This window comes from Struthio camelus, chromosome 7 (genome assembly GCF_040807025.1).
Source record: "Struthio camelus isolate bStrCam1 chromosome 7, bStrCam1.hap1, whole genome shotgun sequence".
NCBI lineage: Eukaryota > Metazoa > Chordata > Aves > Struthioniformes > Struthionidae > Struthio > Struthio camelus.
The window spans coordinates 17,478,211-17,494,508 of record NC_090948.1 but is presented as its reverse complement, the minus strand read 5'-3'; the positions used below and the strand labels follow the sequence as shown (position 1 = coordinate 17,494,508).

The window sequence follows — 16,298 nt, the reverse complement described above, 5'->3', positions numbered from 1 at the left end:
CAGGAGATATATAATTTGCCAACATATAAATTTAGCGTGGCAGCTTAAGGGGCTTGGGTGTGGTTCTTTGGGACTGTTCCTTAAAATGACATTTCAGTGCTCATCATTCATATTGTTTCTGTTACTCTGAAACTGAGCATGAAAAACTGCTGATGTGCTTTGAAGTTTTGTGGATTTTTAACAGTGATGGTACACTTGTCTTTCATTTGGTTTGTACAAATATAATTTGTCTTGAATAGCTTTGACTGCTTAGAGGAACAAACCTAAGAAATTAACTAGAAAACTGACTCACTTTTACGAAGAATTGCAGGGACAATATATTTTTGCCCAGTTTCTATGAACCTCATGACCTCTGTGTTACTGGCTTGCAGAGATTGCACAAAAAGTCACATAGATGGCGGACTAACAGATTGCTCTGCAGGCTCCTCGTGCTGAGTGCTATGATCCTTGTGACATAAAAATAAGAGATGGGCAAAAGCTATAGAACTCTGATGTGAATGGAGAAGAAAACAGCCAGTAGAGATGGTGACAGGGTAATGGTTGAGCAACAGATGTTAGTGTTATCTGTTGCTATTCAAAACAAAATAGCATCAGGATCTCTGAGGAAATTACATTAGCGTGGAAGAGGAACCAATGGTACAGAAATGGTTTGGTGCAAGAAGCAGCAAGGAAACGAAAGGGACTGAGGTATTGGGCTGAGCGATAGAGAAGGGAGTATTGTGTTTAACGGTGATAAAATCAGTGGAGAAATGCAACAGAACTGCTGTTCTCTTGGAGGTGATAGGTTTTGGATGACTTGATCAGTGTTGGTACAAAGGCAGCACAGTGGTGTCCCCTGAGAAAAGGATTATAAATATTAACCTAAGATAGACATGACGTAAGTTCCTTTCCTTCATCTTAGGTCCCTATAGACAATGCATTTCATAAGTTTAAAGCTGAGGAGCAGAGGAAGCAATGATGTTCATTTGCAACAAGTGAAGCTGAAGGTAATCTTTTGTTTTTTACTTAAATAACAAAGTAATGTTTCCTTTTTCAGAGAACTGCGTTCTTTAAAAATATAACTTTTGGCACACAAAGGCAAACACTGTAGCTTGTTGCTTGTTTGCCACCTACTTCAGAAGTAGTCTGAGAGGTTTGGTTTTCAAAGGAAGGTTTTTAAATATTAGGCATTTGGAAATCAAGTATTGCAGAGGAACCTGCAGATGTGGACAGGAGTTGGCCTAATGTGTTGTGGACACTGGTGTACCTGGGGCGATTGCAATGTGGGATGCTTGGGCCAAGCCTGCAAGAAACTCAGCACCATTAGTTAATTGGTTACTTGTGGTATCTTTTGTTTTGTTGTTTTTTTAATGCCTGCCTTGTCATCTTTGCCTTCCTTCACAAAAGGAGGCTGTCCTAGTCCCTGGAATCAGTCTCTGTATGGAGTTTTCCACACTCTCATCCAGGAATTCAGTGTGCTCATCATGTTTCTAGAGACCTTTGCTGCTTAGGATCTGTCTGTTGTAGATGGCTGTGTAGTTGGTGGTTTAGGGTGAACCAGCACACTGTGACTTGATATATAAGCTGAAAATTCCTCAGACCTTCCTATCTCTGTTAAGGGCAATGTTTACATGGAAAAAACTTCTTGAAGCTGCCACTCCTCTCTTAAGCATTCAGAGTGATATGTCAGCTTCTAAATACATAACCCAGCCATACCCCTAAGCAAACATAGATGCAGAGGACTTCAGTATTTTTCTTGAGGTTGGTGATGGGATGTTCTCTTTTTTCCATTCAAAGACTAATTATTTCAGAAATTTTTCTACTAATTCTTTCTGTAGAAATGAACTCCTTAGACCTCTAATTCCTGTAGTTTTGTTCCTAGTCTTCCTGGTTTTTTCCCCACTAGAAAGCAGGGATAGCTTGGCTCTGGATTCTAGTGTTATTGCCTTAATTCCTTCTCGCCTTCTGCTTGCTGAAAATCAGCTATGTGACCTAGAGCTCACTCTTGCTCCTATTCTGCATCTCAAAGCCAACATACCTTAATATCTTTGAAACACCGAATTCTAGACATAAGTTTGGGGTTTAGTATATGTATATATTATATAGAGAGAGAGAGAGATACACATACACACATCATTCATGCAACTTGTGAAACTTGGAGGATCAAGATGCTTGAGACCAGTATTCTAACAGATAGGTGATCCAGCTAGATAGGAGCTGGATATTTAAGATATATTTTGAGCTTTGAGAGCACGAGATGTTCTTTTTATGTCCTAGGGATAGAAGACTGGCACTCATTTGTTGCTTTGCTATTCTTACCCCTGCCCCCTGCTCAAGATGTGTGGAAATTGCATCCTGATCTCTCTGGTTTCCTCTTTTTTTTATTTCTGTTTTCAAGCTTCCTCCTCATGCTGTCTGGACCCTTATCTTTGTACAAATTCTTGCCTGTCTCTTAGGTTGTTGGGGGTTTTTCCTCTTGTTTTCTTAACGGAAATGACTGGCACAGGATCAGCTGTTGCTTGGTGCTGGTTTGTGGATTGCAGTCAGAAGTTTGCCCAAAGACAGGAGGATCAGAAGGCAGAACAGAAATGCTCTGCAAAATTTGGATCTGGCCTGCTGTGGAAGTGGAAGTCTGAACTTTGTGTCACATGAGGCTACGAAGTCCACCCTCCCCCTTCTCTGTAATGGGAGAAGAGAGAGTAAGGGGAAAGCTTCACCATTGCAACTTATACCTAAATAGAACTGCGAAAAAGTGTAATGTCAATCTTTGGTTCTATAGTTTTGGAAACGTTATTCATGTATTTATCAGTCCATCACTTAAAGTAGGTCATCTCTGGCTCAGAAACCCCTGCCATGTTCACTGCATCTCTATGAAGGGCCTAGGATCTTTAGCTGTAGTAAATAACTGTCATGTCGCAGTGCACTGCAAACCTTTTCCTTTGAGCCTTTATGCTCCAGGTGATAACCTCCTCTTGTGTGAAAATGTCATTGCTTGTCTAATAATCTCTGGCTCATAATGTACCTTCCTTCCCCATGAAGGTTTCATCTATCTGAGTGTGATGCTGAACTTCCTCAAATAGAAAATTAGCACTAAGCAGCAAACTCAAGCTTTTGTAATAAAGGCGGCTTATTGTACCTTTGAGTTCTAGATGGACTTGAAATAGGTCAATCTGAATATCCACCAACCATGTTGCGTGTGGTGTGGAATTATCTGCTGGTCTCAGGGAGTGGGAGGGGGAACCTGTAGACATCTTTCACTGAAGCACTCTCACTTGGTAAATTTATGTTCTGCAGCTATTTGTAAGTGCTTCAGTAAGCTGAACTGACTGAGCTTTCATGAGTGTCCGGACAGAGCTGGTGAGTCTAAACACAACTGTCTGAAAATCAGTCCCAGAGTCTAACTGTATTTAAAATAATTACCATTCAGCCGCACTTAATCCATTTAACATATGGTATATTGATTTTATATCATTCTGCTTTTTATTTGTTGTGATGACACTCTTCCAGCAAGTATTCTTTGAAGAAGTGTGTGTGATTGGTATGTTCTATCAATCTGAAAAGATAGGAAAGAGATCACTAATCTTCTCTAAATTTTCTACAAATCTATTGGTACTTATTGTCTTAGAGTTTAAGTTGTATATATTGAGCCCTGTATCAGTTGCACCCTTACTTTTACAATGATTGTCAGGGTGACTGACATAATTACTTCTGCCATGCTAAACCCTTTAAAAATGTTGCCATGTTTTCACTGGAGCAATGTCAGTTCTCTCCTATTTGGGCTGCTGAGGGCTGATCTTTCTGAATAAGAAGGTGGCAAAAACTATCTACAATCCAGCTTCAGGTTTTTGTCTGTTGAAATACCACTTAAGCTTTTGACTAGGAGCTGACAATACTTCAAAAATACTTTATTCAAATGCCTTCTTTTTTATGTAGACTTCTATTTTGATGTAGATTCCTATTCACTCTTTCCCAGAAAGATTATAACCCAGATTACAGTAATGCAGACTAAGTCAATTTTATGCTTGTAAATAAGAGCAGTTCATTTTGTAATGAAGGCAGCAGATGGGAGTTTAATAAAGGAATCTGAGAAGGGAATTGAAGGAGTGTCTAGAGATATTGCAGCAAGCAGCAAAACAGTTGTGGGGAAACTTCACCATCAGAGGGAATTAGTTTCAGATCGTTGTCTTCATGAAGACCTCATCCAGATACCAGCCCTGATACCGGATGTGTTACTCAGGTCCTGGTCTTGGCCTGCAGGGACTGTGGTCTGCCTGCCTCCTCCTACTAAGGGAGAGAAAACTCTTTGCCATGGAGGTTTTGAGGACAGTCTCTCGGGAAGCAGCTGGTTGACAGGGAGCTGGCAGGCAGTAGGCTGTGGTGGTACGTCCAGTGGGTAAGGAGCAAACAGTAGTCTCCAGAAGCACGAAGGCAAGTCAGTAAAAGCAAAGCCTATGTGATAGAGCAGCTGGCTGTGCCACAGGCAGGGCATTGACAGCTGGCTACTGCTGGTGGTGTCTTCTCCCCTGGGCAAGCACTGGGGAAGCCTTGAGGTGAGTGGAAGAGCCTTAAGGGGTGGGAAGCTGGAGGCTACTGCTTGAAAAAGGAGGTGGAAGCATGTAGTGGTGGATGGCTTCCTTTGGAGTGGGAGGCTAATGGTCCAAGGCTGGAGTGAAGGGGGGGGGGCATATGGTGCTAGGAAGCTTGGACAGAGGAAGCTATAGAGAAGTTGCTCATCCAGGACTGTCTTGTAGTCTCATTCCTGTGGAGTCTGCCTGGGATGGTGCAGAGCTGATCGGGGAGATTACAGGCACTGCGGACCAGGGGGATCACCACAAGGTGCAGGTACTGTTTCTTTGGGCTTTCCTGGCAAGTAGCTACAAAGTGGTCTTTTGTGGTGCTCCTCATGACCTGCAGCAAGGGGAGAGAGCTCATTCTGTGGGGCAGGCAGACACAGGAGGTGACTTCTCAGCAATTATTGCAAATTTTATCTTTTCCCCTGGGAGTTGGACCTCCTATCTGGAAATGAAGAGGGTTATCTCTTCTCAGGCTAGTTCTTTCCACGTTTCCCCCGGAGCTAAGGAAATCTGCTTAGTGTTAAGTGACTTTGAAGACTGACAAATTGCAATCTACAGCCAAAATGCATCGGTGTCTCTCAGGGAAAGGGCAATTCGGCTTCAGATTACAGCCCCAAAGGAGCAAACGGGGAGGCTACGGCTGTGTTGACCCAGTTACCTGGAGCACGCGAGCTGCTAGCGCCGGCACTGCCGGACCCTCCGGACAACGCCGAGGAGCCCCAGGCGCACCGGCAATGCTTCCCTGAGGTATTTTCTACTTTAAGGAAAGCTGCAGGTCAGCCTGCAAGTTAGATTAATTCCGAGGCATGTAGAGTTAAACTAACCCCTCCCACAGCCATGGACCGTTAAAGCGCCCAGTTTCATGTGCACCTCTCACTGAGGCAGCTCGGAGCCGGCAGAAGCTGAGAGAGGAGGAGGAAGGGGGGAGAGGAGGGAGCGAGCGCTGGCACCGATGGACGAGCCAAAGGGTGAGGACGGCAATGAATCACTGCTTTAAAAACCAGCCTTGACCTTGGGAGAGGAGGGCGGAGGGAGGAGGGATTTTTCAGGGCTGCCCGGAGCCAGCATCCCTGCGGGTCGTGCTCCGCGGGTGCCTGCGGCCGCCCGGCGCTGGGCTGGCGGCGCAGCCGCGCTCCGCGGAGGCAGCCCGGGGAGGAGGGGGGGGGGGCTCCGCGCCGCTGCAGCCTGCCGCAATCCCGCCCCGCGCAAAAACCCGCTTAAATAAAGCGCCGTGGGAGCTCAGCTTGCCCGCGCGGTTTGGGGTGGGCGCACCCTGAGCATGCGGCGGGGGGCTGCGGAGCCCGGGGTGGGGGGCGCGGGCGGGCGCTTGCCGTGCGCGGCGGCTCCGCAGGCGGGGGGCGGCGGGCCGGGGCGTCCCGCGGAAGTTTGGCCGCGTCAGACGGCGGGATTCCCTGGCGCGGCTGGCGGCTGCCCGGCGAGGGGCTGCGGCAGCGGGTGCCGGGAGGCCACGGGGAAAGGCCCTTTTTTAAAAAAGAGAAAAAAGGAGGGGGGTAAAAAAACCCGCTCCCTGGAAGTATGGGGCATTAGGAAACGCAGCCGGCAGGCGATAGCCTCGGACTTGCTGTGCTCGGTTACAAGGGACTCTCGGGGCTTGGAGTGGGAGCTGTAAGGGACGAGGAGGGGGATCCCCCCGGGCACCCTGCAAGCTGCAGTCCTGGGGATCCTGGGGGACTCGCATCAGCTAAAGATACTCGCTGCGTGGTAGTCTTTGCTACGAGATATGCGTCTTGTGCTAGAGCTTGCCTTTTATAATCAGCTGGCATGATGCATATAGCACTTGTCAGAAACATTTCCTAGTTTAGAATCTGCTGTTGTCTTTCTGGGTGTCTTACAGCCCGGTTACAGCAGCTTGTGCAATATGGGCATCTCATCTACGCTACCGACAATGCAAGGCTCTGTGTGGGTCTCCTAACTACAAAGCAGGAACTCAGGAAAGTAGTAAAGGCTGGAAAAGGGGTCTGGGCAGAAACTTAACCAACCACTAAATTGAGAGAGAAGCTTGGGGATAAGTTTCCACTATTTTGGTAGTTTCTTGTTCAGTATTAGGAGAAAGTGGCTCTCACTTATTCTTATGACAACAGGATATCAAAAGGTGATTGGGTTTTTCTCAGAATAAGCAAAATAGCAAACTACACCTTTCCCTTCATCCCTTGAGTTTTTAACTTTGTGCAATGTAATGAATGGTGCTTGAAGAAATGTTTTCTCAGGCTGACCTATGCAAAGACTGGCAGAAGTGGAAGGTTAGCTCATTAATTTGTGTGGTCATGAGTGAAGCTGGAAATATTTAGAAATTATTTGCCTCTTCTGAGGAGGGAGATAAGAATAACTTTGAAACCAGTCTTTAAAAAGTTTCCAAAAAGGAAATGTAATGCATGAAAGGAGATGCCTTTGCTAGCGAGGTGAGGAATCACAGGAAAGAAACTTAAAAGAGCAAAACTGATTTAGCAAAGAGGGCCAAATAAGCCTTCATTTAGAGACTGGAATTTTAAACAAGAAGCCAGAAGAGAACTGCCAGTTAATACCAAGCTAATTCTGGAAGAAGTGGTGATTGTGGTAGAATGGGCTGAACTGCAGAAAATGCAAGTCGTCTTGAAAGAACCTAATGAAAATTGGTGCAACAACTGGCAAAAAGATGCATTTTAAGTGTATGGGAGGAGAAAACATGAGGCACTTTTTTTTTTTAAAAGTGCCTCTTCCAAGGGCAGCAATCAGTCAGTACAACATGGGGAGCCCAGGACTGATGGTGTCTACTAGCCAGTACAAAAGTTTTCACCTTTAAATGAGACAGAAGTGCATGCTGAGGGCATGTCCTTTCAACAAAAAGGAATTATTTGGGAGAGTTCCAGTGAAAGACAAACAGGTCTGTTCACCTCCTGAGAATTTTGTTCACAGGGATTATAATGAGCAGTTTTGAAATGCTTGTTTTTGGTTTTAGAAAGCCCAATATTTTTGATACTGATTCTAGGTAGAACTGATGGTAATTTGGGTTAGTATAGTAACACAGCCAAGGAGGAAATTTTGCTTGGAGTGCTGCAGAGGAACAGCTTATGCTGGTGACCAGTATGAATAGTCCTAACAGCTGTTTGGGTTTTTTCATTTATATAGAAAATGAGGTTTGTCAAAGTAGTTTTCAGAATATTGCTATTGTGAAGATGGGTAACACTGGCAAAATGGATAATAGGAATGAACGTATAGAAAAGGAAATTACTCATCCAGTATGGAAGCAGGCCTGTGATGTAAAGTGATCCCCTCAAGTAAGCATTATCATTATCCCAATGTGGAGATAGTTTGTCAGCAATAAATACTTTAAGGAATATGTTCCCTTTGGTTCGGTGCTTAATGGCTGGAGAATAGCAAATGTATGTATTTATAAGGGGGAAAGCATTGCAAGTACTGACCGACCTTTTCATTTGTCCTTCCTTTCCTGAAGTTTATATTTCTCTTTACAAAGTAAGTCAGCTGACCTACAAAAATAGATATCTAACAAGCCTAGTATGACTCTCCATTGGTAAAACTAGCCTATGTTTTATCTTTTGTATGTTATCACCTTTAACATCTGCTGCTTGATCTGTTTCTCTGCAGAAGGCTGGAGGCTCCCTGGAGTTTTAGGAGAAAAAAATCCATTTAAAAAACAAACAAGGGAATATTAGTTGCCCATGAATACATTTAGGCTGTAAGCTAAAAGACTTGCAGAGCCTGACTTAGCTCATGGTCCCTTATAAAAGAGGAAATGGAACAAGAAATCTCCCTGGCTGGTGTCAGATACCTGTAGGAGCATACAACAGGGAAGCTGATGCAAGCAGTCAGTCCTTTACCTGGTTTAATCTTCTGACTTCCTATTTGTGCTTTGTTCTATTTTTCAGAAATAGTGAACGTGGTTTAGAGTAGTAGATATCTCCCATGTTTAAGTTTCTCCAAAGCAATAGATGTATTTCTGATTTTATTTTGACTGCAAAAATCTCCCTGTGACTCTCCAATGAAGAATGAACCCAATGAATTAAGACCTGGATGACAGACCATCCTCAGACAGTTGTCAAAAGGAAATTGTCATTCAACAGCTGTGTTTTTAGAAGTATTTTGCAAGAGGCCTGATGGTATTAACCATTTTCAGTAACGATCTAGAAAATATTAAATGACTGATTTACAGATGGAGTTTGTCAGCACTGCGAGAACCAGTGCAAATACCAATTAAGTCAGAGGAAAAAGTCTAAGGAAGCCAAGAGCGGTTGGAAACATAAAGAGCAAATAATAGGCTTCAAGCCAGCTTGTGAAAGCACAGCTAATGCAACTTTGGGGAAGAAAGCTGGACATTCAAATACTGAATAGAGCGGAAGAAAGGTTTCTGGACAATGTTGTCTGGTAAAAATATGCATATGTATTGATAGCCATAACTCATAGCTTTTTTGCTATCTTAAATTGTATATACAATGGATGCTTTGCATGGCAGAGGGGGAGAGCTGTTCTCTAGTCAGCTATGTTGTGACCGCTGCAACCTGTTTGCCTTCTGGCTTGAAAACTTAGAAAACATTCAAGGAATTCCTAGAAGAAAAGGAATAAATTTGAGAGGCTGGACACCTGAGAAGGGAAAGGTTACAAACACTGTAATTGATAGCTCTTGTGGCCTTTCCTAAACTGCATAGCTGGCTTAGCCTGGTGCAGAAACATCAGGCTTGGTCACATTCCTTCCTTTTTTCCCAAGACGCCTTTGTGCCTGGAGTACTGGTGGGCTTGAGAGCAATGAGCAAACTCATTTTTGGAGTTACCCGCCCCCTCACACACTATGCACACTAGGTATTTTGTACCTTCGCATTAGTCCCAATTCTCTTGCTGTGCACAGACTGTGTACCATGGAGTTGCATTCAATTTGTCTGGAGCTGAGATGAGTCAGGTTCTCAGCTTGGAACTGACTTGTTTAAGGCTGCTGGGATGAAGAGCGGTGGATGTGTTTAAGGACAGAAATGCTTAGGCTGAACTTTAGGTCAAACTAGAATCATCGTTCTGAGGTGACGCTGGGGAGCCAGCCCCTAAGGGATTACTGTTGCTTGAGGCCGATGAAACTGGCCCATAATGTTCTACAGTATATTCCCAAGAGAAACACCTAGGCTGGTTCTCTAGAAGATAAGTTAGAGGGGACCACTTATATTGTTCTTTCTTAGTTCTCACATCTAGCTGATAAAAAGCTAACTTCATCTCTCAGCTCGCTGCAATCTTCACTTGAGTATAGTCGAAGGTTTATGGCAGGCACTGCATCACAGTTTCTTATCCACGGAGCTGTTGCCAACGTGCATGTGTGGGGAGCAGCAGAGCCAAAGGCTCCACTTCCACGCTTGGTTTAACTTGACATCAGTCTATGCTGCTAAAAGAGGGGAGAGAGGAAGCTTGTCCTTGTCCTCAGCCTTTTTCTTTTTTCTGGAATAATTTTCTGCTTATCTGGTTCACTGCAGCTGATTGAATGCCAACACCAGCTGAAGCGAGAGAACAGGAGGAGGGAAGGGCGAAAGTCATTCGGATTAAAGTTATTGTGGAACTTCATTGTAAGACAAGGAGTGACAAAAACAGCACTGTGCCCTGTAACGGTGTTGCATTAGCAGTACAAAATCAGAAATGAGTTAAAGGAAAAAAGTGTGAGTGACCAGATGGAAGGGAACAGAGTCAGCTAAGTGCACACCAAACACATTTCATCTGCTCAGTTCCTCTCTCACACTCCTCCCAAACGTCACTGCAGTGATCAGTTTTCCAGCTTGTTCTTCTGGCCCCATCTCCCTTTCCGCTCTGCACCCCTCCATCTCCTGCTTTGTTGTGTTGGCTTCATGAGGCTTCACCACTTCATGCTCAAGGCCTGCACAGGCAGCAGGCAGCCGCCTGGTCACTGCTGTCAGCATTCTGTCAGTACTCAGCTAGTGTCAGCAATGCCACCAGCTACAGTCCTCTACCTGCTATAGCTCTTGAATGAGCCCCCTGGGGCTCTTACTCCCTGGGCTCTCCCAGCTCAGGAGGAACTTCCCATGAGTATCTGCAGAGCTGACTTACTGTCTGCCTTTAAATTACCTTTGAAATCCCCCTTGTAATGCCAACGTGTTTTGCAGGCAGCAGTTAAGCTTCCAGTATGTGGAGACTTGTGCCTGTCAGTCTGATCTGTGCTGTCCTGTGGTTCCTTGTGATCTTCATCTATCTGTGAACTGTGTCTCTGCTGCCCCAAAGGAACATTTGCACAATGGCTGGATGGTTTATGGGCTGACACTTGCACCTTTGATCAAGCCTTTTGCTTCACATAAGTAGAAGTTAAAGGATCCTAGCTGAATTTGTATTCTCCCCTTTGTCTTTTGGTTCCTCTTGAGAATCTTTGTCTTGACTGTATAGGGTCTTTCTTGAGGAAGAGAATGAAAAGAAAATCGACCTATTTTTACAAAGGAATGAGAAGTAGCTTGTGGTTTTTTTATTAACTATCTGCAGCCTCTCAGCAAAAGCTCAAACTGTAACTGGCCTTTGAGCTTTGCATGCTGCCTGGAAAAGGTGAATCAGCAGCCCAAGACGTAGAAACCACTTCTACTGCTTTGTGTTGGTTTGCAAGGCTTTCACACTCTGCTTGGGGGGCTGCTGAGATGGAGTGGCAGAAACTGCCGTTACAGCTGTTGTGGTTTCTAAATGTGAACTAATAATGACACTGCAGAGGGGGAAGGGGAGGGAGCAGCCTCTGTGCAATCCTCCCTGGCCTCAGCAAGGAGGGGACAGAGCCTCCCAAAGCAGGGAACAAAGTGGATTCAGGGCCTCTACAGCACGGCTGATGCAATGGCAATATCCATGCTCGACGACAAAGCTCAGGGAGCTGGCACAAAACGGGAGGGAAGGCTGAGCTGGTGGGAAGGGGCGGCTGAGCGGGATTCATTCCTCACCTGAAAATCACCCCCTTTCCTGTCTGCTCTTTACAAGAGTGGTGCTGGGCAGCCCTTGCCAGGGAGGATATCTGCTTTGGCCAAGATCAGCCCTCACTGCTGGCTCTGGCAGCTTTGTGGGAAATGTTGGAAATGGGCAATCTTGCCTTGAGTGTGTGCTCCCGGTGGCTCATCTGCAGCTTCTATTTATTTAGTGGTGCTTTGCTGAAATAATGTAGGAAGTAAACTGTCAGCTTAGTCTGAGACTGCAGTAAACATTAAACCAGCTTAAGCTGAAAAGAGATTTATTGTAGCAAAGCAAGTGGTCAGGTTCTTGTTTACAGACCTTGGAAACTCTATTTATTATGAAAGAAAAGCATGGAAGCCATAAAACAAAAAAAAAAAACCCAATATTGTTTAGGACTTAATTCTCTCTGCATAATAAAAGAATAAGACCTTGTTCTGATATTAATCAGTCACAAGTTTAAAGATGAGTTTAGTGAGTGGTTTAGCACGTGGCTAGGTTAAGCTGTCTACCCAGCTTATTGAACGAGGCAGTTCAACCCCCTGCACCACTCCTTTCCCACACTGCATGCTTTTGTGACTTCTGGCATTCATATGACTTTGTGTCAGCCTGATCAGAGAGCTGACTTGTCTGAAGAGTAGCTTGGGGAGGGTGGAGAAAAATAAAAAATAAAAAGAAAAAGAAAAACCTGCATGTGTACAAGTGCAAGGTAGAACCGTGGCTGAAGAGAGAGGTAGGATAGCACCTTTCCATTGCAGAGCAGACAAATGAATTTAAGCCAATTGTGGAACTGAGCTTCCTCTTAAAAATACAGTTTTACATCAAAACCTGGCATGTGCTATGAACTCCTTATTAAAGGCAGTAATTTTATAGTTGCTTTTTAGGTTACAAAGCATGTCTCAACTTAAGAGACTAGTAATTTCTCTGCTAATTTAAGGACGACTTTGCATTGTGGCCACTTGGTGTCCATGAGAATGAGAAGTGGATCCCATAAGCCTTGCTGGGAATAGATACACTTCTGTAAATAGGGATCTTGGAGAGCCTTTTCTATCTGTCTACTTCTCAGGAGGCTGTAATCATAAACTTGTATTGTAATATTTTGCAAACCACATCCCAGGAATTTTTGTTGTGGTGTAGCAGTTAGTCTTTAGGTTCACTAGCATTTCATAGTGATTACATATAATACCCTGCTGTTAGAGCCCATAGCTCTTTTATAAAGTAATATCTACTGCTTTTACTCTGTTTTTTTTCTCCCTCCATCCTTGAAGTTAGACTTTGAAGAGGAAACACAGTGAATGCACTCTTTCTCCTGTGGGGCTCTGCTGTCTCTGGTTCTCTTTATCAGCACTTTTCTTTGAACTAAAAAGATGGGAAAAATGAAAAATGTCATTTAAAAGTTGTAGCAGAACTTCATGAATCTTCTAGTGAGTCAAATATGTGTACTTTATTAGACTAACGGTCTCTAAGTTGCTGTTAGTCTGGTATAATACTAGAGACAATAAATCAAAATGGCAGAAGATGAATTTAAGAGTAGGTGTACTTGAAGCATGCTGCTCCTTCCCTTAGACCCTAGGAACCGTGTGTGGGAGGGAACATGCTGTGAGACTTGGTTTGTGAGAGCTTCATGGGCAAGTGGATGAGATGGTCTGGTAGACAGTGCGTTAGACTGTCTTTCCACTGTGCTATTGTCTCTCGCACGTTTTTGCGATCTGTTCAGTGGGAATAACGATGCTGACCTTTGTAATATATGGATGGAAAGCACTGGGACAAATATAAGTGCTATGATACCTTACTAGGGAAAGACTGAGATTCAACACAGGAAAGTGAAGTATGATGAGTGGAGTTACCTATTTGGTATTAGCTTCCATTATGTTCTGGGCAGGCAGCACTGCTGAAAGATGGTGCCAACCATGAAAGTCACAAAGACCCTGGAAATAGCGGGGAATGAAGTGAGACAGTCGTAGCCTTGCTCACTGTGCATCTGTTAAGAGAAGGCTGGAATCATAAGGCTGTGATATGAGCGTGAGAATTTTCTAAGAACAAAAAAGCCTCTTTATGAGACTTGTGGTTCTGTTGAAGAATAATTGCAGCTTCCTGTCTCATCAGAAGTTTTATGGGGAAGCTGATACTAATGCTAGCCTTGCTGTGTGAGTTTGGTTATGGGAGCACAACCAGGTCTGGACTATATTAGTGATGATGGTCTCAGCCTGTACTGTCGCTGCTCCCCATGTGACAGGCCTGCAAACAGCTCCAGCTCGCCATTGGCACTGTGAGACCTTGGATGTAAATTGTTTTAAAATCCCTCGTGCTGAGTCCGATAGTGATGTCCAGGGACAGGCTGCACTGTTCTTCTTTCAGAGTTAAGTGTCGTCTAATTTCAACAGACTGGCGCTTTAGTTATTTGAGCTACTCCAGTCTCATTAGGTTCATGCATGATCTGCTGGGAGCTCCATGTAGAAGACCTGGCTGCATCTGCAGAGCATCTTGCAGAAGCACAGCCCAGGCCAGTTGTCCTAAAATCTGCTTCCTTTACTGTGAGATTGTTGTTAGGGTCCCCCCATAGCCTAACCAAGCTGGGGAAGTGCCTTTTCACAGCCATGATGAAGGCTGAAAGGGAAGTAAAGCTCCAGCCACGTAATGCCTGCAGTGACAGAAGGCAGGTGGGGAACTGAGAGTATCTCAGTTTTTGTTGCAGTCCTCTTCTGGGTGAGGGAAAGGTTCCTGTGCAGCCAGCCTGCAAAAAAAATGGAGTTGACAAGTTGCAACCACAAGTAGAAGTTATCATGCCCCCCAGTTCCCCCCCCCAATATGTATAGTGCCATTGGGTAATATGCTTTCTGTAGGCTTCTCAAGTAGTTGTAAACTGAATACACATAAATCCTTACATACCCCTCTCCCTCACTGTTGCTTATTAAAAGCCCTGCAGAAGCCTACAGCAGAGCAGAAAAACTTTCCTCAAATCCCACCCCCCCACATGTTGTCACCATGTAACCTCAAGCCAGATGAGAGAGAGGCTGATTTAAGTGGCAGAACAGGTCCAGAAGAGAGTGCTTCACTAGTGATAGCTAAGTGTCATCATTGTAGATTTGTAGCAGAAATATTAAGATTGGTCTAGATGAAGCATGAATGGAAATGTGTGTGCATGAACTGGAAGAAACAGCATAGTGAGGGTTAAAAGAATGGTCTACAGTGATAACCAAGGATGTGACCGACAGCAGTAAAACTCAGTAACCCCGGGCGAATGTGGTGTTTGCGACAAGCGCAGACCGCCTGCGCTTTGATAAGACCCCCGTGCGGATGGCTTGTCAGCAGAAGGCCTATGCTCTGATAACAGCAGGATGACAGCAAGGTTGCAGCACTTCCCAAGTGCCTTTCCTCCTCCTATTCTAGCAGGAGGGCAGACTGGAGACATAAAAGTATCTGAAATGAGGAAACAAAGGCACTGGGCAGTGTCTTTGCCTAGGCTTTTCCGAGGATGAAGTAGGCAAGATATTGACACAAAAAGGTCTCACTGTAATAACTCCTAGCTCCTGAAGATAAAATCCTGTAGTCACCACTGAAGAAGAACCGAAGAGATGCAGTGAGGACTTGGTACCCAGCACCCTTTGTCTCATATCACACACACGAGATCCTGAACGCGTGCAGCTTGGAGCTCGTGAGTATGGGGATGTGAGTGAGTGTGAATGAGAGAAATCGGAGGAATGAGTATGACTGAAATAATTTTTTCAAAATATATATCACCTTTCTATTCATAAGATCTGGCACTGAGACGTGTTGCATTAATCTCCTTTAAAGCTACATTAAAAACTGTACTCCGTTCTTAAATGAGGAAAAGATGTGAAACCTTTATTTGCTGATAACTGGTTTATAACGCTGCTTTGGATAAATTAAAGCTTAAGAACTTTCTATTTAAAAATGATCAGTGATACAGAAATGTAATTGTGCCCAAATAGGGCTGTGAGAGGCTCTCTGAAGACTGAAAATTCTGGGGCAAAAATATTGGACAAAACAAAAGCGCGAGGAAGATGTCAGACACGTTCAGTGACGGCAAGTGCAAAGCCGCAACTACTCAGCAGCCTTTTGCCTTTGCAGAGGCAAGTTTCCCACAAAAAGCGTGGTGATTTCCAGCGCGTCTGTACAAAGGGTGAGCAGGTTGTGGCCCAGGAGGTGACCCACTGCTGAGAACCATCTGAATACGAGTGCCGTGGGATCCCAGCCAACCAGTTTATAGATGTTTTTAAAACTAGGTCTCCCATACCTGCTCTGTGGAGACAGGCACACAGATTTCTCTTTGTAGGATAGAATTACCTTACAACTGCTTTTTCTCCTTCAGCCTGTTACCCCTTAGTTCCACATTTCACATCCCTTGAGTAAGTGCGTCTCTTTGAGACCAAATCCCATTTTCCACAAGTGTTATTGTCCACATGAATATCTGAAGTTTGAGTTAATTTTTCATATTATTTTTCCGAGTTATATCTCATATTGTTTCCTGTGTAGGATGGTGGTTTCCATAGATACCTTGGATTATTTATCCGTCCTCTCTGGACGTGCAGTTCCTCCCAGTGAATTACAGTGCAGTTTACCATTTTCATTTGAGGTCTTTGGTCCTTCATGCATATCAGTGATCAACTGATTTTTTTGATGCCTCTGTTCTAAAATGTCTTGTCATCCTGATATGTTGCCTTGTGCTTTTACATGGCTTTCAATCCACATGATAGAACTCCTATCCCAGCCAGTTTCTAAATTTAAAAAATGGTGATTTTCCATATCTATTTTAGAATTTTGTACTGATAATTGCTGAAAACTTCAGCCCAGCTTTTGTCTGCT

The 16,298-nt window shown here is 44.3% G+C and overlaps 1 protein-coding gene across 7 annotated transcripts in view; it reads left to right on the top strand.

Annotated features, from left to right (window-relative positions):
* Positions 1-620: 620 nt before the first annotated feature.
* ENTPD1 (ectonucleoside triphosphate diphosphohydrolase 1) overlaps positions 621-16,298 on the top strand; it is a 37,928-nt gene continuing 22,250 nt past the window's right edge. For 2 of the 7 annotated variants that reach the window (XR_011142136.1, XM_068949963.1), the window contains exon 1: positions 14,608-15,126. Coding sequence is in view for 1 of the 7 variants with exons in the window: in XM_068949962.1 (XP_068806063.1) it covers positions 5,506-5,521 (16 nt within the window). In the remaining 6 variants the exon portion in view is untranslated. Of the gene's footprint in view, positions 688-901; positions 987-3,273; positions 3,337-5,135; positions 5,301-5,388; positions 5,522-14,607; positions 15,127-16,298 lie in introns of those variants that run through there. The other 5 variants (XM_068949962.1, XM_068949964.1, XR_011142135.1 and 2 more) reach the window with 5 other exon arrangements.